General features: G+C 31.0%; 1 protein-coding gene across 2 annotated transcripts in view; it reads right to left on the reverse strand.

The window, feature by feature from the left end:
• The window catches only part of LOC129981807 (transcription factor AP-2-beta-like), a 256095-nt gene that overhangs the window by 180328 nt on the left and 50923 nt on the right, over nt 1-24844 (reverse strand). Inside the window, exon 1 of one of the 2 annotated variants that reach the window (XM_056092827.1) lies at nt 2-66. The exons of the other annotated variant lie outside the window; for it this stretch is intronic. Coding sequence (XP_055948802.1) covers nt 2-4 — 3 coding nt within the window. The 5' untranslated portion in view covers nt 5-66. Of the gene's footprint in view, nt 1; nt 67-24844 lie in introns of those variants that run through there. 2 annotated transcript variants of the gene reach the window in all.

Raw genomic sequence — 24844 nt, forward strand, 5'->3', positions numbered from 1 at the left:
CCATATTGCTCAGGTAGGCGGGTAGCAGGTCGGCGAAGTGTGAAGACTCCACTTTCTCAACTGTCGTGACAGAAAAGAATAAATGATGATATTCCACCCCGGGATACACAGAAGGGGGTCACTCTCTCCCTACTCGCTAGTTCCAGCAACTCTGCCAATTAAACAGTTGTAAAACCACATCACAGAACACTTTCCTGTATAACACTGTTTATAATAATAGAGGCTTTTAGCTCCTATAGATGTATTATTTTTGGAAAATTTGATTATTTGAGACTTTCAAATGTATATCTTTTCTTTTTAAGTTCAAAATGAGCGAAATGTATAGTATTATTGTTATTCATTTATTTTTTCGAGTAAAAAACTATTATAAAGTCTATTTTTTCTCGATCAAACTCAGTTTGAATTTATTGCCTGGTCATCTTCCTGTCGCATTGTTAAATAAAATATGTTATAATAACTATTTACATTAAAATTAGGAATGATCAATCAACACAAATGAAATCTCCTTACAGAATTCATCCTTTTCCCAAACGGTCGCTCGTTTCTCAAGCATTCAGTTACGTATTATATTCAATACACATTAATTTTATTACGAATAACGTGCAAAATTTCTATATATATATATAATTTATTCAAGCAATCTGTGCACTCTCCGTTTTTTAATACCGTAATTGCTATTTACTTTCTCAAGGCATAGAATACGTCTACAAATGTGACAACCATGTTCCATTACTATTTTTAAATTTCTGAATAGGCATCTATCAAGAAATCTGCAAAAGATTTAAAACGGAGTTGCTTCTGCACTGAGTTATCCAAATAAATGGAAAGAATAAGGACAATTTCTAAATAAGATTTGGTTTTCAATAATTTGACTTAAATTTTATTTTAATTAAGAAATCTCTCGACACATACAATCTATAACTTTGATGACGCACATGCTTACATTGCAAACAGTTCCATCACAATAATGCGTCTACCTTAATTCATTTAGTAATGAATTTTGCTAATATTTTAGGAAAAGCTATCTGATTCAGCAATGAAAAGCCATCCAATTATTGTGAAAATAATTACACGTAACTTCACTTCAAATGATTCGAAATCTATACATTTGTTAGTTCTTCATAAGAGTTTGTAGTCATTTTCTAATTAATTGACAATAATCTTTTATTTGTTTCAAAATTTTTGTAACAAGATACTTTCCTAGTTAAAATGCATGCAATTATAAAATTGATAAAAATATTCCTTTATCTCAAGAGAGATTCCACAAATTCAACAAAAAATCCAAGGTATCCGACAGTCTTTCCTTTATCTTTGCATCCAGAATTTATTTCGTACACCTACGCATTGAATGTATTTCCGAATTAATATCTTTTACAATATATGTTTCCAACCAATCTTGAAGACAACTAACGATGCCAGTTCGCATGCTAGACAGCCAGTCAAGATGCAAATTGATTCAGTTGTGAAATCTATGGAACAACTGTTGTTTTCTCCGGAGAGTACCTCAACGCGTAGCAGGCAAGTTTCATACACAAATCGAACAATTTTTCCAGGCAATCTAGTATGTGTCTACCCACAGCTATTTACCGAGCAACGGTATTCCTTCTGTCCAGCCCATCAGGGCGTAGATCCAGTGACCCGACAGGAGCAGTCCCACATGCTGGCCAGCATCCATCTGGCCGGCAAAAGATGTTCCATTAAAGCTGTAACTATTCCAGCCACTTGATCTGCTGACATAACAGGTGAAGTGAGTTTTTCGAAGCCGATGAAGAGATAGAAAAGTTCTCCTGCCGTTGGCAGAACCAGTAGGCAGGAGGGGGTGCATCTCCTTCCTCCCCTCTCTGCAAGACGACTCCTGACTACTTCTCTGCTCAGTGCCAGGGTGGAGTGCAAAATTAATAAAAGCAAGAAAAAGGGTCGCCGAACTTGTGTGCCTCTTCTTTTTGCTGGCAGAATCTCTTCCTTCGTATCAATTAATGAATGGACAAACAAATTGATCCCTCGTCGGGGGACCAGCTTCGCTTTCGCTGGTAATCCGAGCCGAATGAAAATTGATTTTCAGGTCGCATCGCTGTCTGTTGCGTCTTCGGAATGCGTGTTATTGGTGGCTCTTTACCTGGAGGAAGGACCGAAATTAAATTCTGCGGAACTGGGGTTCGGATGGAATTTTTCTGCCGAGTTCAGACCGGACTTCCACCTGAGGCAAGTCGCTAGAATGTTTGAAAAATGAAGGAGATGAATTTTAGAACGGTTCATGATGCGGCGACTCTTCGAAGCGTGCTTTTCGTGGCCATAAGTGGCTTACAAAGAATATTAAAGAATGATTGCCATCTTCGAGTTTCCTGTCATTCCTTATAATATATATTGAAAGCTCATTGTTTTTATTTCTGAAAAAATTAAGACAAAAAATAATTCTAGCTTCTTTTATTTTTGATTTTTCTTCTTATATTCTAGCTTTTTTTATATTCTATTAAACTATAGTAAAATACAAAGAAAGATTTAGTAAAGGTTTATAATAATTTGACTAGTCAATTTTTGTTATTTTTTTAACTTAAAAACTATGTTTCCATATTATTTTATTAAAACACTGTCCGTCTTTGATAACCAGCTTGATAGCCCAAATTATTGACTTTTAGGACATTTATGTGGAATGCATACTTTTTTTTTTTTAAACTTTCATCTTGTTTTCTGATAAGATCCACAAACATGAGCTAAATTGAATAAGTCAAAATACATTATCTCGCTGGTAAATGAATGAATATATATATATATATATATATATATATATATATATATATATATATATATATATATATATATATATATATATATATATATATATATATATATATATATATATATATATATATACATACACGACAAAAAAAACAGAAACAAAAATCCTATTTCGGAAGTAATGGCCAAAGAAAGCATTTTTTAAATCTGGATTGTGACATTGGTAAAAGAGAAATAATTAAATGTTTTGATGAATGAATTTAAATTTCAGATCAATGTATATTACAATTAGAAAATTTATTGCAAATAGCGAAAACATTGTATATTAATGAAATGGATATCATTAAAAAGATACCTTGCGAGTTTTAAGCTAAAGTAAAAAAAACCATTTTTGTGAAAATAGTTTTTCAGTATGGTGTCATTTATTTCCATAAGTAAGTCACAGTGACTATCCATCTGGCAATGATTGAACCTATTTTCGTGCTATATTAAATATCTTTTGAGGCTTCTTACTTGATTTCTTTTGCTATTTCTTGCCTATGAGCAAGTGGAAGTTTTGGTGAGCTCTGTCCAGAATATTTTTAATATTTTGCAGCTTCATTAATCAAAGAAGCACTGATTCAATGCAGCCTCAGAAACATTTATTGAAACAAACAGAGACATTCTTATGGCGATTTGTTTACATTTGACTGTTGCTATTCGACAATACGTAGCAGGAGCCAAGTAGCTTCGCGTTTAGATGGATAGATCATTCCATTTTCAGCTTTGGCTTTCCTATTGACAAATAATAGGGTATTTATTGAAAGTTATTTTATCAATGTGCCATCGAATCTTTGCTCTTAAAGTTTAATTAAAACGTATTGTTCTTTAAAAAATTATTAAAAGCGTTTAAAAATAAGATTTCGATTATCTTAAGGAGTTGTTTTGTACAAAGTGTCATTTTTTGAGAGACCAAGAAATTAAAAAGTAATCATGTTCTTTATTATTTATCAATGCATGTTAAAACAAGCACAGATCAATTATACTTGAAAATATTTTCGTCAGGAAAATCGCCCAGCTAATGAAAATAGAATAAAACGTATTGAAAGTATTTTCAGTTGTGGGAAACATAAATGCAAGATCTTGGACTAAAATTTGCCTACTTTCGCAGCATCCACAAAAATATTTTTAACCCTACCCTATCACACATTTCACAGAAATAAATTTGGATTCTATTACTTCCCCGTCATCATCATCCTCTGAAAGATCCAGCACCTGTTGAACTGGCATAGAATATATTTCGCTGGTCAGAAGCCATTCGGATACTTGGTAGTCCAGTGGAAACAATAAACGGCGCCTTATTACAAGGCGGGTGTTTACATTTTGGATCTCCATTTGCTATTACTGCCGATTAAGACACACAGTTCGAAGCCCAATTGTTTCGATAACTAATAAGATTCGAACCAATAAAACTAAACTTTATCGTTCACGAGCAAATGAATTCATTCTGTCATGCATTGAAAAAAGTATGATATATCGTGAAAATAGCAATGGGATGAAATCGTCTCCAATGTCTTTGGAGTCTATTCCAGCAGAACTTCTTTACGATGAAAATATCCGCTTTCCATGCCATTTCTTTAAAGATTCGAAGTTTGAGCCTTAATCAGAATTTGTCCCAAAATTAAAAGCAGCAATTAAAAAACGTGAAACCAATCATGCCACTTCAAGTAGAATCCTTAATTTTTAAAATGATTCGTCGCAAACTAAAAGCACCACATTGTGGAAAAAAATCATATCATAAGCGTCACAAAAAGGAAAGCATTCAACCATACTAGCCTCCCCCCCCCCTCGACCGTATTAACCAGTAAAAGAAAAAAAAAACTTGCTTACTATTGAGATACATGTATTATTAAGTCATATATCAATAACACAAGTACGTCAGTCAAACAGGTCATGTGAAATGCATTTTCCCCTTATTGTAATATCTCTCATGGGGGAGGGGGAAGGGTCATTTTAATGGCATATCGTCAAAGATAGAAACTATACAATTTTATGTTTCGTTTATCTTTATCCTATTCTATTTGTCTTAATAAGTAATTACATTCCGGTCAATAATTTATTGTTCTATAATTATGATTGCAAATAAAATAATTATTTTGCAAATCATCTCATAATGGTGTGCAAATTAAATATACAAAACATTCCCATTCATATATATTCGTATATATTTCCCATTCATATACGTTCCCATTCATATATATTTATTTCAAAAAATAACTTTTTGCTTTGTAAGCAGTTAGATCATAAATGTCTGAACACATCTTTCTGTTCATTTCACTTTTAAGAAGAAATGAGTCTCCTTTTCTCGCAGCAGTCGAAATTTTTTCATTCCTTTGCTTATGAAACAGTGTACCCAATTGGTTCTGATTCAACAAAATGTTTCGTTTTGAAGATACGATTGCTAGACTGCTTACATTTTTTTTATTCTTCTTTTTTAAGTTTAAGTAAGTTTTGTGCTTGTTTTTGTGCTTTGGTTTTTGAAATAAATCTATATAGATTCAAACTCAACAAGCAGGAAAAACAACTAGGCCATCCTTTAAATTCTTTTAATAATTTCGTAAACTGCGTTTTTAATCAGAATTACTAAAAAAACTAATATAACTATGTGATCTTTAGTTAAGAATATTTCACTTCGATCGGACAATCTGCGGAAGGCTTTTTCTCTTAGTAAAATAAAGATTTGAGCCAGGTTCCGTTTCCCGAAAGTGCTTTAGAAAGGCATCCTCCATTCTGTTTCAAGTGGTCCCGGGGTTCTCAAAAATCACTTAATCTAACAGAAGCAGGCAGTCTCTGATTACTTATAACGTGACTTATGTTGAGCCCAGTGAAATGAATAACAACAATATATTTGCTTCTTGATCTGAGCTTCGAGGGAATTCATGAATCAGATTTAAAAATCATTGCTTAAAACCACGATCATTCTATAATGCTGATATTCTACGTTTGGCAGTTTCACCCCCATGAATTATCTTATAATTAACGATTAAAGAGACGGATTTATTTTTTAGTTCCCAGGATTTTAGAGCACCGGTCTTAATTTGCAGAGAGGACAAATATTTTGTAAGAAGGTTAACTTATGACGTTAAATATTTTTGATCTGATTTCAGGAACCAATCAATAGAGAGAACTCGATTAGGGGAAACACTCCATATATTCACTGAACATCCGTTGACCTGAGAAACGTTTATGGAAGAAATAGGGTATCGATAATTTACTCAAAGATTCCGCTTTGGGGATTTTCTATGGAGGCAAGCAATAAATAAATTCATAATTTTTTTTTCTGGTTACCGAAATATTTTCCTTTGTATAGAATAATTACATCTGATATTTATAAATTTTATACAGGATGTCCATTCTTGAGAAAAGCATGAAGTTCCAAACAGAAGATATATTTTATTACCAATATATTGTATTGTTTCAGTCCAAAATATTTGTGTTGTTTGTAATAAATGTAAATTACAAAATTTTAATTTTTATACAGTCCTTTGGTCCTGTAAGTCATATGTAGTAAAATATTCTAAATATAATAACATTTTTTACTGGAGAAAAACTCCACTCTTCTTCGACCAAACTTGGCATATTTATAAAGCTTCTACGAAGTCACGACTCTCGATTATTTTAGACCATTTCAACGTTGGCACCCCTTCACCGAACTATCGCACAACTCCAGCTGAAGAACATTTAGGATCCTATAAGTATAAAAGAATTTAACGAGAATTAAAAATAAATGCGTTCAGAACTGAATTGCGTGGTTTATCTTCCTCTCTCTTGTTAGTGATTTATGAAATCTGCTCAGCAGTGAACATGGGTTAAGAAAAGGGGCAACTAATGTTCCATCAACATTCTTAATATAGTAAAGTGGTAGAAATACTTTACACCTAAACACAAGAAGAAACAAATGGTCTCCAATCTGCTATTTTATATCAATATAAGCGACCAGTTGTAGTGTAATCACAGCCCAGTCGAGCCAAAGAGAAATAGAACATTTAAATTAGAACATTTGCCGTCGGAAAAATTAGTAGCATTACTAATTTTAAGAAAAATGAGGTTTTTATTTTTCTTTATTTGCTAAAAGCCATTTTTTTCTATTATAAATCTCCATGACCAGTAAGTACTATACGACACTTATGGAATTTGGCAAAGTAATCAAAAGTAAATAACTCGGCCTTTTTTTTCCCACGAAAAAATGATCTATCAAGATAATGCCCGACCATGTATCTACCTTAATGCAAAAATTCCTTTAGGAGCACCCAGCTTGAATCTTTCTTCATATGGTTATCAAATTTTTGAATTATTTACAAAGAGTTTGCAACGGAAACGTTTTCATTTGGACGACGAAAGGAAATAAGCAGCATATAATCTCAATAATTCTGCCTCAAAGTATTCATTACTTATGACCAAATTAGCAGGACAGTTGAATAATGTTACATTTATTTTTTTAATGTATATTGTTCTTGCTCTAGAAATTTTCCATTTGGGCAATCCTTATAAAATCGAGATTTCACTCATGCAAAATTTCAATACTGTGAGAATACAAATGAGAAATTAACAAAAGGGATGAATTGAAATTTTCTTTCGCATTTTAGCTTCAGTAAACCAATGTCGAAATAATCAACAATAAGCTTTTTTTTTTAATTCTCTTCAAAATTGCTTCATCTGTTTTACGTCCATTCATTCAGAATTTATTTATACATACATTTAGGTTTAAATTTGTGTTGTGCTAGAGTTTTGAAATTGTGTGCAGTTGTGAATTTTTAAATGAAAGTATACTCTTGTAATATTTTCCAGCATTAAGTATCGGTTGTTCGGTTCATTAAATTATGGCCCTTTATGACTAATACTATCTGATGAGAAAAAAAAATTGAATCAAGATTTCATAATCCTACAAATTATGAATTCTCAATTAAAGACCAAAATTTAACTAAAAATATTTTTTAAATAGACGCTTTCACTAAAGCACGGTAAAATTTATTTTCAAATCACCTTCACAGATATTTTCTTTAGTTCTAAATTCTTTCTCCAGTATCCTAGTGGCGCAGAATAAAAGCTTAATTCATGTTTAAATGATAATGAATGATAATCCTATTGAAATAGATTTTTGTCATAAAAACACATAAGTGTATAAAATTTCAGTCCTCTAGTATAAGTATTAAGCGAAAATTCAATTATGAAATTTCCTTTTCTTAAACCTGAAATTATTTAAATTAAATAAAAGTGTTCAAACAAATAGAAAATGATAATGATAGTAAAGCCACTTTCAAAAATTTTAAAAAATATTTTCAGCAATATGCTATTAAAAATGTTAACAATCAAATAATTTTTCAACAAACCTTAAAAATTGTTATTAAATTGGTTTGCTAATTCTAAATTTTCGGTTTCGGAAGTATGTGGAAATATAACTGAACACAATGAATGCAAAGAATTCTAATTAAAAGATTAAATGTTTCAGAATTGCCTTTTACTTTTAAAAGCTTTGGAAATAGAAACTTTCATAGAGTCCTTTTTTATATATTTATTTTCCGTTTTAAGATACCATACATAAAATTGTAAGCTGAAAGTATGATAAAAACGCTCCCCCACCCACCCCCAGACTTTTTAAGCGATTGCTTCGATTTACCGTTCTCATAAATAGTCTAATAGTGTATTACTGATCCTCGAGCAAATCACATCATTAAAATGCATATCTGATTGGACTCAAAAAAGCACCGATACATATGTATTGAAGCTTAGGCCAGAAAAAAAGATAGACAAGCTGAGCGCAAAATATAATTTTGATTCAAAACAATTATTGCTCAAAAGCTTTCATTCTAAATGACGCGTTTGTTTAGGGGTTTGGGCTCAGTTGAATTCGTATCAAATTCATTTACCACGGTTGAATTAAACTTTCGCACTCTTTGTGGCTAACAAAATATCAAGAAAATATTCTAACTCAAGTGACATATTCTCCAACATTGATTCTATTACACAAGGCATCCAATTTTCAAGAAATATTGGCAAACAGTTTCTTTAATAAAACCTGAAAAGAGGATTCCTATCAGCAGAGCGTTGTTATTCTATCTCTTCCTCATCAGCGAGACATTTTTTTAGAAAGTCAACAAATGCTGTCCATTTCTTTAAAACTGTCATCCTGTAGATGTACGCCTTCCAAATCCGCATCCTTTGCAATACCCGAACTCCTTTTGGACGGACAGGACTGGCCGAAGGACGTTCTAATGAATTGAAACAAAAGAAGCCACGAAACACATTGCGTCTTTTCCTTCATGAAATTCTACTTCAGATGAATTGCGCCCTCTATTCAATAATAGAAACATTTTAAGTATCAGACTGTACAGTCATAAAAATATTGCATTTTTATTTCTAACGGTATTTTATATCGTTTTACATCCAGGGGAAATAATCTGAATGCATCTGGTATTTTTTTAATATTGTATACAGCCCATTAATAATCTGGATTCGAGTGCATATCTTTATTAATAATCTTTGGTCTTTTTAGCATCCTTGCAAACGAGAGTCAATATTACATAACGAAGGTCGTTTCTACTCTAATGAAACATCTCATTCCATATTTGGGAAATGAAATTACTTTAAAGCAATTTTGGTGTGTTTTTTTGTAATTTAAAAGCATGATTTTTAATATGCTGTCTTGTGAAAAGACAAAATGTACTAACTTCAGTTTAAAAAAAAAAAAACTCGTATAATGCAACCAAAAACTGGAGCAACTAAGTTTTTTTTTTTTTTTTTTTTTTTTTCATTTATTGAACCATTGTGTAAAAATCTCGTATCCTGCATCGGTGGAATCACAATTTGGATGAAAGTGGTGGTTTCGAGCAAGTTCCCAGATACCAACAACGATACCTCTCATATTTGTTAGATTTTATATTAGAGTTTCGTTCATTCATTCATTTTGAGTGAATAAGAGATTGCATGCAGGCCGTTACGTTCCTTATTGTATGAGTAATGTTTGTTTAATGGTCACAAGACACTGTGCCAATCAGTCGGAATGAAAATTGTTAATGTTGTTTGTACAACGATTCAAAAATATTTTGAAAAAGATTCAACAGGAATGAATGAACAGAAAAATAAATGAAATGGATGTAGTCTCTTTTTCTGCGGAATAATTGCACGCAAAACTTGACAGAATTTGCTGTTTTGGTGTTTAAGACCAAACCACAGACGCAAAAAAAAAAAAAAAGAAATCTGCCACAAAAAGATTTGTCGAAATCTAATTTATTTGACCGCATACGAGAGAGTGAAATATTCTAATGGGATCACTTCTCAGAAAAAGTGGATGATGAAAGGGAAGAACAAATTGAAAATGTGATTTTACGAATGATATAAATAATGAGTAATAGACTTAGGATTGATAGGAAAAAAAACTGGAGAAAAAGATGATGAAGACAGAATTTCTTTTCTCGTAAAAAGGATTTTAAAGAAATATTTGTTTCGATGCAGACTGCTTGAACCAATTATTGGAAGCTACAATGCGAATAACGCATTAAAAAAAAAAAAAAAAAAAAAAAAAAAAACGAGGCATTTCTCAGTTACTTTCTCTAAAGTTCAAAGAGTTATAATAAAATCTTGTAAGAAATTGGCCTTGCATTCGAAAAGAAAAGAAAAAAATAAAAAGAGAATTAAAAAAAAAAAAAGGTCATGAAAGAGCTTACACATACTTGGACAAAAAACAAACATATTCCAGTAACTTCTAACAAATACTGATTACACTCAAAAAATAAATTAAAGCGCAACCGTGATAAAGCATCAACTTTTTTTTTCTTTTAAATATTGCAATTACAAGCAGATTCTTTAATCTGTTTAAAATCCGACTTCCCAGTTCTTCCCCTAGAGGCATTGGGGAGAAGCGCACACAAGGGTACCATTCACAGAAAACGCTACTCTTATTTTTCGCCATTGTGCTGCCCTCTAGTAGACCATTCTGGAACCGACCGAATTAAAAAGAACGTTTTTATTTTTCTCAGTCGAGAAGCGGCTCTTAAAATTTGGATTTCAAGAGTCGGGGATCTTTTAATATCAAAATTAAAATCTGAGATAAAAACTAAGTTTGCTTCGCTTTTTGAAAGAAATCCTGAAAATAAATGGTGTTTTATTTTTCAATTTTTTTAATTAGAAATATGATAAAAATAATTTTGAAAGCAGATGTTTTAGAATTTTTTAAGAAATGATATGAATGGAATAAACATACGACTTCAATCTAGAATTGAAAATATTTCATAAGCTAATGCTAATTATTCATCTCCTTCATAATATTTCATAATCTATTTCCATCTCCTCTTATATCAGAAGGATTTTAGTTCAGTAATAATTATAAAATGATAATAGAATGTTGTCAGTGAAGGAATTTACTTGCGAATGACATGGAATGAAAATGAAATAATCCCATACAACTTTTTACAGAGAAATTCATATTTGAAGCTCTTTTTTTAAATCTGATCACGTAATGCTTTTAAAGTCTGATACTTAGACATGGCCACTGGGGAGAATTTTTATGAATTGGATCTAACGTGACAGCAATAAATATGATAGCCGTAGAAGGCCGTTTGTGTCTTCACCGTATATATAAATCCACCTAATGTTTACTGTTACGTCTTCTTTCATTTTGATTAAAAACAATGAAAACAAACTTAATGCTATTAAAATGCTCACCCAGCTAAGATTTCTAATTAAAACTGTTCCTAAAGCTCAGAAAAACAATAAGAATCTCTTGAGCAATGAAGCATAGTGACGTCCGATATCAGCAATCTTTTCATTTCAAATAAAAGGTTTCCAACCAAATTGTGGTATCACAATCCGAAGAAATACTTATCATTTGCAATTTGAAGCAAACAGAAGTTGAGTTTTACGAAGTCGTTAAAACCAAATTTCAAAGTTATTTTGTACCCTTTAGAAATGCGATTTATAGTATTTATAAACCTGTAAATGTATAAATGTATGTGTAAATGTATAAATGTAAATGTAAATGTATAAAGAAGATGAAGCGGTAGAAGAATATATTATCACACTCTATAATTTGGTGCAGAAATTTTTCTGCCAAATTTCCAAGATGAAGCTATTTGCAATAGAATCGTTTGCAATAAACGAGTATCAGAAAAATTAATGCTGGAAATTGAACTTAACTGGGAAAAGCAATTAATATCGCCAAACAGACTGAAATAATAAATTGATCTGTTAAATTCTGCAAATTAAATTACAGACAAAAAATTTTGAATGGACTCTTAAATGAAAAAAAAATATATTAGTTTCGGAAGAAAAAAATCAGTCAAATTTTTAAGACTGATTGGATAAACTCCGACCTCCCCACATTCCAAACTAAAATAAACAAAATCGATGAAGAGAATGCCGCAGCTAACTGATCTCGAACGTTTCTTAGGCATTAGTGAAAACTTTTGAAAGATCCTTAAATAATCTGGCTGATATGAGAGAATCATTATGTGCGATGCAAAAGGCAAGATAAATATAGAATTTAAATCGATAGATGAATAACCCTATCTAATGTATTGAGGATAACATAATGGATTGCTGAATTCTGGATGGGTCGCACTCTAAGAACAAACGTAGCTATGGAAAAGAATGCCCAAAATTCTAGAAGAAGATATAAGAAGAAAATCGATAAAAATCTAGAATCAGCCGAAAGAAATACGACGATCATCACGACAGAGTCAAATGTATTCAAGGACATTAACCGGAAACAAGTTGCCTGGATCACATATCCTATGGTAAGATAAAAGCACAGCATGCTTCTCTCTGTCTTATTTGGTGGAAATTCCTAAAGGCGCCATTGTTTGCATAAACCATTACATTATGACCAATATGCCACAATGAGAGAGCTCCGTACTTTCTAAAAGACTATTCACCTATCTCACTTCCAAATGAGATTGCAAGATCTCCAAGTCTATTTCAAGATTCGTTTTCTATACAATCAACATCATCGTTTCCAAAAACTGATATACCAAGGTCGTCTAAAGGATTTCATGAGACAAGAAGTGGACGAACAGTGAGGCCCTCGAGCAAACAATTTTTTATTGAAAAAGGATGCACAATATGTGTAAATATTATACAAAAGGTTTGTTCTTCTACTGTGGCAGAACTATGATGGCCGCAAATGTTGTTTGCATTTTCATGATGTTGCGTATTAATTCGATTAAAGTTTAACCTTGCATCTTGTTTTATTAATTATTATTATTAATAAAAACGATCATAAAATAGTCATCTAACTTTATTCCAACATTTTTCGTCATACAACCATAAGAAAGACGTCATTCGAAAGGAGTTCTTAAGGTATGTGACTACGTTCGAGATGAATGTTTTGAAAAACGCTCTAAAATAAATACATTTTTGAATTTTTGCATTAAAAAAAATTGAAAAAACATCTTCGAAACCGAAATATACCAGTTAAGTGACAAAAGTTTTTAAACTGGAAAAAGAGTCTTTTTTGTGACTAAAATACGGTATAAAGCAAAAATCTTCTAGTTAAAAGGTTTTATAAATGATTTTGCAGGTTTCTTCAGAAATATATTATCTAGTTCCTGAATTTAAAATTAATTCGTAATTCAATTCAATCTTAAAAACGTGGTATTCAACGGATAAATAATAAATAACATTTCAATTTTTTCACATTGTGAAGCATTTATTATTTTATATAACAATCATAAAATGTCTATAAATGGCTAAATTATTCTCTGGTTCAGGAACTGCAGAACATATTGAGAAATTATTATACCAAATGTGAACAGAAAAATATGCGTTAGATTTTAAATTATGATGTTTTCCATTAAAAAATTCTACCAAAGTTAGAATTTGATAAAACAGCATCTAAAGATGTAAAATTGTATTAAATCGTACATAAATACAAATGCAAAAAGGAGTGTATAACTTCTCAAAAAATGGACTCGGAAACAAAGTTCTAATGGTTTTATAAAGAAACCTGTTCAAATATCAAGAATATTGAATTTTTTAAAATGCATAATTTTGCAAAAAAAAAAAAAAAAAAAAAAAAAAAAAAAAAAAAAAAAAAAAAACCTGATTTTTTTAACATAGTTACTTGCCTTAAAGATTTTTGAATTAAATATTTAATAAGGTTCCGTCTATATATTGAAATATATAGACGGAAATTTCCAACAGGAACAGCAATATCTTGGGCATTTATCTCGGGAAACTTGTAAACAGCATCAAAAGTTATTCCGAAAAACAAATTTCATTAGTCTAGATATATTCTTTCAGAGATTATTAACTTACAAAATTTTAATCCTCTAATTTCTAGAATAGAATTTTGAACTTTTAGACTCTTGAAGAACAATATAGAAATATAAGATATTCTACGCATTTTGCAAGAATATTTATCATTAAAAATTTACTTTTGACTGGGATATAATTGTTTCAAGATCAAAATTTAAAAATTTTTAAATGGTAACGCGTTTAATTTGGGCATAAGTTGATAGACACTTTATCTGAGTATGTCAAATTTCAGATCTTTCATTTCAGTAATTTTTTCTGTTACATTAAATTTCTGTTTTGCCTCTAAAACGACGCACAAATTTTCTTGTGCACTCACAAATTTTAAAATGTCGATAGGTTTTTATTGGACATTCAAATGATACAGAAAATGCATATCTTATATTGTTACTGATAATGGAATCAAATGTGCGTTGGCTCACTATAAGCCAGACCGGTTGACCTACAACTACTAAGAACATGCATGCCTTGCAGGAGGGGGGGGGGTATGTACTTCGGGGCGTTTTTCTTTTTACAATTATAATTTTTAAAAATTAAGTTGAAATTTGGCGTCTGTCTGCAATAACTTCTAAAAGTGTTATTGCACAAAAATTTACTTTACACTACTTCAAAATAAATTTTAAAAAAAAACAATTATCTATTCAATGATTTAAATTTAATAGTTGTGAAAAGTTTTCCTAGTTTTTTAGCAGTTTTTTTTTAAAGTATCTTTGCTAGTTTCAAACAATCAATTATATTGCTATCCTGAAATTCAAACATTTTCAACATTTGAACTTCATAAAATATTAAAATACGTGATTTTCACTTATTACTGAAAATTGAAGAAGATGGATTTTATATAGGATCTGTGCAATGAACCAGATAATATGTTTTAATGTGATGTCATGTGATTATTATCCATTAGAATGGATTATATGTACAATGCATGAGTAATAGAGCCTGCATAATACAATAAAAGTAACATAGCTCTAATGTCCATCAGTTTGACGAAATCATGAACATGAAGTTACACTTGAAGAATTTACCTGAAATGAAATATAACCAATAACCCCTGCACACCAGTTCATCCCCAAAGACGTCTAGTATTAAATATTATCTAAATTCTACTCTCAAAACCGTTATTTTCCGCCCCTGTTCTCAAAACACTATCCCACGCCTTACCGCGATCTCATATGCATTTATTTTATTAATCAGTTCTCAAAGTCATCGTTGAATTTCCAAGTAGTTTGTTACTTCTGGCCCACTTACTTGCTATTCTTTAATGTCCGGTAATAAAGAAAAAGTATTACAGGTCGAAAAGTCTGAATCGCACGTTTTATAAGTTCTCCGAGTAATAAAAAATCTCTTTTCGACATCGTGCTCGTGTCCCGCGAGCGCGATGACTCAGGAACGCAACGAGGTTTTTAATTTGAAAGAATTGTAGAATTCTGGACAAAACTCGTTTAATTTTTTTTTTTTTTTGTCAAACACAAAAGTGGAAATAGCAGTTGCTATTGGACTATTTATCACGGAATCAGCGGAAATAGCAAAGGCTAGCAAACAGTTGACTCAATAGTTGTCTGTCAGTCTTTTCGTGCGCACTTGATTGCAGCGAGTTGGAGAAATGAAATTCGGCACGTGGCCTTCGCGTTCGGATTGTAGCTCTAAATAGAATTTTACAATTAGAAAAGAATGGTCTGAGATGCCTATTCAATTCTTTCAACCGCCTTAGATAATTTAATGCAAATAGAGGAGAACCACGAAAGAAAATGCCCCTATTTTTAATTTCTACTCTACTTTTAGTATAATGATGAAGCCATCTCCCCTTATTTTGACTCCACAGTAAGTAGATTTACATACATAAATGAAACCAAAGTCATTTCAGATTGCACAATGTGTAAGAATGGTCAAATGAATAGCAGTTCCACAACACATTGTTTCAACGTTCCTCGTGCATCGAGGCTGACTGCCAGGATCAGATGGCTTCCCCGTCACTGAGTGATCGATGTCATAAAAAAGACTTTGTTCATCTGTCGGCGAGCAGCTTTGAGGGAAGCCGCCTAACAGGATCAGGGTCCGGACCCACTTATTTTCGCCTTTCTCGCGCTTTGTCGCATCTGGATGTTTGCATCGCAATCCTAATTCGTTAAGTGACATCTGTGCGGCGTGAACGACTCACGAAAGGAAAATAAGAGCGGCGGGGGGGGGGATCAAATGAGCAATCCAATTGACCGTGCTCGTTGGAGGAGGGGAGGGTTATAGGTAGCCAAATAGGATTTAATATATTCGCTTTCAGAGTAAACGTTTTTAGACATTCAGACGAATTACAAATTTAATGTCTTTAAATTTCTTTTCGAAATTATTAAATTTTTGAAATTAATTTACGACTGCAATGTCAAGAAAGCCAATTCAATATTCCTAACTCAGTAAACTTTATTCATTCATCGTGAATCATTGTTATATTCCTATGCACAAGGAAAGAGAGAGAGATGAACTCTGGGAGGGATTTCATTAAGAGAAATTCGCTCATCCATTTCGCATATGTGGGAATACTGGATCGACAAACAATCTGACCGTGAAACGATTTTATCCAAAATGGGATAGAGATCTGCAGTCTTAGTAATAGAAAATCGGGCCAGATTCATTTATCTTGCTAAGTACGTTTTTGAGTGAAAATGTCTTCATGCATGTGATTGGACAGACAGAGAAAACGTTCCATACAAATAGATTCACACAAAAATTTTATATAAATCCACAAATTCGGTGCAAAAACCACTCGCCGAATGGCATTCATCAAACTCCTGATATTTTATGTTATCAAGTTCACAGACTGATAGATAAACTAATCGCAAAAAAAAAAAAAAAAAAAAAAAAAAAAAAAAAAAAAAATAGTGCTTTTTTTGGGGGGGGGGAGAAAACATAAGAAAATTTTGAAAGACTTGACACCGAAGTTTTGATAATTGCGGCAGCCCAATTCTCTTATACAGAAAGAAAGTATTGTTAAGTGCATGACAAAGTGTGAGTGAAATTTGTATGTTTAGATATATTTACGACGTTATACAAATGAACTTCAAGGCTTCAGATTTTTGAATTATTAAATGGTCTTTTAGAAATTGTATATTTATTCATTATATCCCGTGGATACGCATCATTTTTTTATTCCCTATGACAGAGTCTTTAAAGAGAAGTGAATTTCACCATATAAATTTAAATTTTAATTTGTATAGAATAAATGGCATCCTTATACTTGGAATATTATATCCTTTATTGAACAATTTAGATAAATTTTCTTGAAACTTTGGCATGCAACATGAACGCCGTAAGAGCCATCAGATTAAAATAAAAAGAATGCTCAACATTCTAAGTTTGCTGCTTAAAAATGTGCTCATGTTTCACATTTTTTTCTCTTGTAATGAAAGTTTACATGATAAAATGTTGTTTAATTTTTCCCTTTTTTTTATGAGGGGAGGAACTTGTTGAAAAGTTACGACTTTTCCAAAGCTGTCATAATGAATGTAGTGCTTCGTTAATAAAATGTAATTTCGCAATACTACTGTCCCACTAACTGATTCCTTGCGTAATTTACTATTGTTATGACTTTCATTTTGCATTCATCGAAATATTTTGGAAAGGATCACTACTTCTGTCCTCATTTTACCTTCTCTATTAAACTTTCCAAATATATCTTGCTATTGTTTTGGTATTTCTTAGGTATAGTTAGAATATTTCTTTGGTATAATTTACTTTTATGATTTGTTAATCGTAGCATTTTCCAAAATCCTTTTGAAGGCGGAATGACTATTCTCAGGTCTTGCATCCACCACTCTGGGTTTTATGAATATTCTTTCATATTCGTTTGCAACGATTCGAGTTGAGGCTAATGTTAGGAGTTTGTTCATTTGCAATAATGGAAGTATTCATTTGTTTACTCCTCATAGAGGCTTGCTATGGATCTTCTCAAAATAAAGAAAACTTTTCCCGCCTCCTTTTCGATTCTCGAGAATACTTTTTAACTACATCCTTGTGTTCATTTGTTATAATTACCCTTCGGACTTATTAGTGGAAATATTCGAAGATGCATTAAGCTTCCACTACCAACGGATTAAACTTGATGGCTAAGAACGGGATTTTTAAAACTGGTTTTCAAATGAAAACTAAATTTAATTAGTCATTGAGAATGAATGAATTTTAAGTACAGAGAGCTATCGAAATAGAAAACTCATTTCCGCATTCTTAGTTTAGGTTTTGAATAGATGCAGAAAAGCGGAACCTATTCGCAATGAACAACAATATTAATCAGAATGGAATAAAAGGTTTGGCTTCTGATATTAAACTCCCAGTTCATTTCAAATAACTTCCACAACAAGGAGAAGATCAGAACTCCTCAAACGGTAAGAAATTCTATCGCACTCTCTTAATTGCTCTGGAAACCAAAGGAATGGCAATTATTTATAATTTTACCGCCAACATCGGGATGCGCAGGAAAACAAAGACGCAGGGAGAGCTGTCGAATCTCGCTCCGTCACATGCGACAAAACCAGTGCGACAGGAGATAACGGGGCGTAATAATAACGCGATATCTCCCGTGGGTCGAGGTCAGCCCTACGCCAACGACGCCCCAGCTTCTCATTTAACCGCAAGCCCTTGATTAGATTTCAAATTTTATGCACGCGCAAACCCAAAATTGTGGTTCCCTACAAAATTAATCTGGGTTCGACCGGGATAATTTAATTGTCGGGCTACAACCCGGGTAACTGCTGGTGGTGAATTTAAGGGAGGGGGGCATGGACCTCTGGGAAAGCTCTGATGAGACCCCCTCCCTCTCTGCGTGACGTGGGTTCACAAATTCACACCCTGCGCGGAAGCTCGTAAACTAACTGGTGTCGAGAATAGAGTGCCCTTCTACGGTGAATTTGCGTCTCCCCTCCCCCCTTCCATTTTACCACACATACAGTTAAAGAAAGTCTGTTTTAGATCGTTGATTTTTTTTTTCGCTTCTTTGTTACAGTTAGGGCTTTTACTTCTGCAATTCTTTTATGACTGTACCCTCCCTTACGTGGATTTCATTACAGCTTCGCTTAAATGTTTCTATCCAATTTTGTTAAATTATTTCATTTTTTTTTAATATTGTTATAGATTTGTTTTCTTCCTACTGTGTTAATGTTTATTAAATTTTTCGTTCATCTCCTTCGATTTATGTTTTCCTTTCACCCTCTACAAAACGTGTGAGAATAAGTAAATTAGATCACGAACTAGAAAGATATGATAATCGAATTATTTCGACTCTTAAAATGAATTAAATAAAAATTCCATTTATGCTAGGAACTATCAGCGATTTTTATATTATAGAACTGGAATAAATTTTTTATTCATTTTAAGTTATCAGTAAAAACTTGCTTCTAAAAATAATGATTTCCTTCTCCCTTAAATCGCATTTTCTTTTATTGAAATTCTGTGATGTGGAGTGGCTCTTTCTGAGACTGACGACACCTCCACTAAAATTAAGTTTATTTGAAATTTCGAATGAAGGGAAACGTATTTAAAAATGAATGCAGAAAGATAAACTATCATTTTAAGCTAAAAATTACAATTCATATTTCCTTAAAAAGGAAAACTTTTATATAATAAGACAGAAGTGATAAATAGACAGTTAGTAATTTCTATAAATGATAAAAAAATGAAAAATTTCAATGATTTAAAAAAATACTATTGTAATTACATATAGTGTGCAGCGCTTTGAATGTAACAAATATGTTATAAAATTTTAAAATAAGCCGTTTGATTCATAGCTAATGTTTTCAAAAGTGGATATTAAGAAAGTTAGAACTTTTTATTGCCCTTTTGATTGACACACTTTACAACAGTCAAATATATAAGTAGATGATGGTTCTTGCATTTTATTTATCTTAAATTATAATTGTAATTTAATTTTTAAGAATTAAAATAATTATAAATAAAATTTTAAGGATAAAAGTAATTTAAATAAATATTTTCGTCTTAAAATGATTCTGTTTTAAATTTTTGTATTTAAATAATGACAAATCATTTGTTATAACTCAATGAATTTCGGAAATTAAAAAGAACAGCTGAAATTCGTAAAAATGTATCAGAAAACGTTCACAATGTTAATATTCGAAAAAAAAAATAGAAAGCAGGTTTCAAGCTATGAAGTACATAGGTAGATTATTCAAAATTTTTAATAACATGATACGGTATGTTTCGTATGCTGCCTAATTTTCCGAAAAAATGTAAAGATGTCTCTTTTGTTTCGAATGCTTTTGCAGTAATTAACTTTCTGGTTCTTATATATTTTTCCTGCTTAAAAATAAAAATTATGATTCAAGTATTTGATGAATGGACATTTATTTTTGCATTATACAAGAGTTACATAAAAAATTAAAATATCTTTAAATTATTAATTTAATTTATTAATTTTGAATATTTTTAAATGAATGTAAATTTATAACTATTTTTTTCCGAAAATTAAGTTATAATTAGAAATAAGAAGAAATAAGAATAGAATAAGAAGAAATAAGAATTAGAATTAGAAATAATAAGAATAATTAGATATAAGAATTAGAATTAGAAATAATAAGAATAATTAGAAATAAGATAATAAAATTTATTGTTTGCATAAAAAGATGGAAACATATTAATTAAAACAATTTGCAACTTGTTAAATTAATTTAAAATAATTTAAAAGAAAATAAACATTTTAAAAAACATTATCAGAGGTCCGAATTCGGATCTCGAGAATGCTTAGTTAGCGCCTTACCGACTGTGATGTCGGGATGTTCGGCGCGTTAACATAATATGAGTGTTTATAAGCTAAGGGTGAGAAAGTTTGAGAGCGATTTTCTAGAAATTAGCTGGCTATTGTGGTTTAATATTTTAATGAATGAATATTCTAAAAGCATATTACGATTCAATTTTTCAATCCATGCACTCTCTTAACGAAATTTGGAATAATAAATTTAAGCTATTTGTTAAATACTAAACATTTATTAAAAATATAAATAAATAAATATTTTCTCAATCATTTATTATTTTGAAATCAAAAAACAATTTTACTAACAGCAATTTGAAAAGTGAAGTACATTTTAATTAGTGAATATATATATATAGATAGATATTCCTGAGTCCCCGCCCTGAGCATTTGTCTTGGATTCTAGATTTACACCATACATTTAGAAACTATTTCCCTTCTAACCGGGAGGGGGGGGGTAAGAGTTTTCATTCGATACGTTGTAAAAAACAAAAATAAAAAACGGTAATCGCACCAAAAACATCGAGTTCGCTTCCAGAAAAAAACCAAGTATGTATTTTAGTTGTCTTATTTTCAGACATTTTGATTGAAAATTTGAATCAATTTAATATTGTAGTTGACAAAATCATATATCAAATTTCAGTTCTTTTATCTATTATTATTTTTTCGGTTTTCTCTATAATATATACACCAATTAATAGACCAACCTATTATCAATCCTTTGAAGGATTTGATCCAAAATTTAATATAGATATATCATACTGATTATCAAATCAAGTACTCTATTTGCTGCAATTGCAACTTTAACCATTTGAAAACTCTGTTTCAATTTTAAATTATCGTGTTCAGATGTACTATATAGATGGAAAGATAGGCAGACAGTCAGCAAATATATTTCTTCCAAAACGAAACAGGTGTCAACAATTTCGTAGTAAAATTTGTATATCAAATTATTTCAACTTCCTCATTCCAATTTTGGACTATAGCATTGAAAGGCAAGTAAACACAGTTCTAAAATCGGCTCTCTTTCCGTACTGTGGAAGGTTTGACACAAGATCCATAAAAATTTTGGAAGTAAAAGTGCGGTACTTTCCCTTTGCATAAATTAAATACAAAATGATAAAAGAGAAGCAACCCTCTCTTGTACAGATGAATAAATGCAAATAAAAAATATTTTTTTCTCTAAATGTTATATATATATTATAAGTGTTATATGTTTTTTTACTATATTTGTAAAAACAGGATAAAATTGCTTTGACACCATTTGCTCTTTCAACAAATGAGACAAAACAATTTCAACAATTAACTAGGTTAGCGTTACATTCACCCAAACAATGAATGAATTCTAACTACGATGCACTAAATTTTAAAAGTTTGACGTCTATAATTTAATTAACCACTTCATTTATAACAATGAAATCTATGTAGGCTGTAGCCTAAACATTATCCTGGCCATTGTATCACTAGCGGGTAAAATGATTGCCACTTAGTTAGCTGACCATCATTTCAGAAATCATTTTGCGGAGCTAAAGTTATGTTTTTCAAAATAGGATTTTGTAGCTGAACCCAAATGTGTGAATGCTTACTATGAGTGTTTCAAATTTTGATTGCCGAATTTATGCTGCTGCAAATTTAGATTAAGAAAAAAAATTTTTTCCAAATGTAGCAGTTCTGGTGAAAAAATACGGATAAACGCCATTACTAGTGAGTGATGTAGTTAGTGCTTTTAAAAATCTGAAAGCTATCGAATGATGGTCAAGAAATTCATTGGAAATTGTTCCAAAAACTGAGTTTCATGGTTCAGAGTATTAAGAAAACTAAATCCTAATAAAAACTATCAATTTCCTTTTCATTCGTTCAAGCCCATAATTCGGACCATTTTACCGCATGTAGCGAGAAACCGCTTCTCAGTTTCTGTGTTGTTATTGACAAGATTATTTCATACATTTTAGGTTTCTTTGATATTTTTCTTTTAATTTGAAATCAATAGAGTTTTCAGTTGCGACAATGTCTAAGAAATTTTTCGTATATCTCAGACTGCTGAAACGGACAGAATTATATAACCACTCATCAAAAGTCAGGTATAAGAAATGAAGCCTAAAAATAGACAGTACCTTTTGTGAATAATCATTTCTTCTGTGTGTCTTACTAATCGGACTCTATTAGACACTTTTCGAATTGTTCCCTTACGGTTATGAAATTTTTTATGCATATGCATTAAAATATAAATACGTCAAATTTCTTAAAACATTTTTAAACAAAATATATTATTTTTTAAAAAAATTTAAAGGATATATAATTTTTAAAAATTTCAAAATATTCCAGGCGACTTCTAATTAGTAATACAAAAGGTAAACGGTACTAATGCACAATAAAATGTTTCATAGCAATTTCATTTAAAATAACGGACAGGAACATTAAATTACGAAGAATAAATAAAAAAAATTATGTTCTTGGGTAATTACTTTTTTACAAAATAATAATGATCTTTTTTATATATTAAAATCTTTTTTATATGTTATTAAATAGTTTCAGGAATATTTTAATTCCCCGTTTTCTGCTTCTTGGTCGCAGTATTTAATAATATTATGTAAAATTTTCTTCGTACCACTCCTGAAAGGTTTTTTTTTATCACTTTTGGCTACACATATCAATACGAAATTTTGAGTTAAAATAAAATGCTGTCAGAAATACACAACTCACATACACGTGAAAAAAAACTGAACCAAAAAGTATCTAATAGGGGAAATCCATTTTTGAAACTGAGAAATCCAATCCAAAAAGCAATAATCGACTTAAACCTGCAAATTAATTTTTCAGATAGTGAATTCGACTAAATATCCAGAACTGTATCAGCTCTACTTCGAATAAAACTGACTATTGAGGACAAATGTCGGAGCGATTCTAATTTATTAACAGCTAATGCAACAATAAATTTCATGTTGCAGTCACTGAAAGAATAGCACACATCACTGTCTGTAGAATTATAGATTACATTGAAAAATCGCACAGAAGAAAGACATACCGAAATAGAAAATGTCTTATGGTATTTACATAATTATAATGGTTTGAAAAATCAAAATGAAGAAACGGACTAACCATTTCAAATCTGATCAAGTTTATAGTAAATTTTCTTAAATTTTTTTACCTACAAACCTATTCACATTCAGAAGAATTCGATAGAGTTATCAAAGATTATGAAGACACTAATGTCGATAGTGAAAAGGAATTGTCTCTCGAACAAAAATTAGAATTAGCGATAAATAAAAAAAATTCAACAAACTAAAATACAATACAGAAATAAACTATATCCAAGCCATCCGACGAGATATCGATTTATTTGAAGATGAGGGATTTAGAAATAAATATTTGGAAAAAGTATCTCGCACATTGCTAACAGTACCACCAACTAGCGTAGATGCCGAAAGAGCGTTTTCGACAGCTGGTCATTTTTGCACGAAATAGTTCCAGAATTAATGACAGTACAATTGATGCATTATGTTTTTTTTAAGATCACATTTCAAAAACTTGTAATAATGCCACAGACTCAATAGTGACAGTTACACTTTTTTGTAATTTAAATAAATAAGATGTTTCTTAACTTGTTTGAGATTCTTTATATACTGTTATAATTTATGTTAAAAATTATTTTTTGTGATATTTACACTCTCTAATAAAACTGGCAAATAAAACAAAGAAACACCTGTGTTTTCTTTCTTTTTTTTTAAATTTCTACTACCAGTATTAAAACCGGTATCCCGGTATTAAGATCTAAAAAATACCGAATACCGGTATTGAACTTTTGGTCCGATATTGCAATCCCTTACCGCAACGTGTACTATTCAATGCCGATATTTTGCCTGCCATACATCGAGAGATGGGTTTAGTATTAAAATTCTTTTGATTATCTAATATTTGCAAAAATTTAATTTTTTTTTCTTACGAATGTAAAAGCTGTAAAGCAATATTTTTTTGAAGAAGAGAAAGTTTTTTGGTTGACTCTGGTGGGATGACAGGAGAAAGTAATCTGAACTACCAAAATCTGCTTTACTTGAAGTTCAAACCGAATTGAAGTTC

Source organism: Argiope bruennichi, chromosome 8, assembly GCF_947563725.1.
Source record: "Argiope bruennichi chromosome 8, qqArgBrue1.1, whole genome shotgun sequence".
Taxonomy (NCBI): Eukaryota; Metazoa; Arthropoda; class Arachnida; order Araneae; family Araneidae; genus Argiope; species Argiope bruennichi.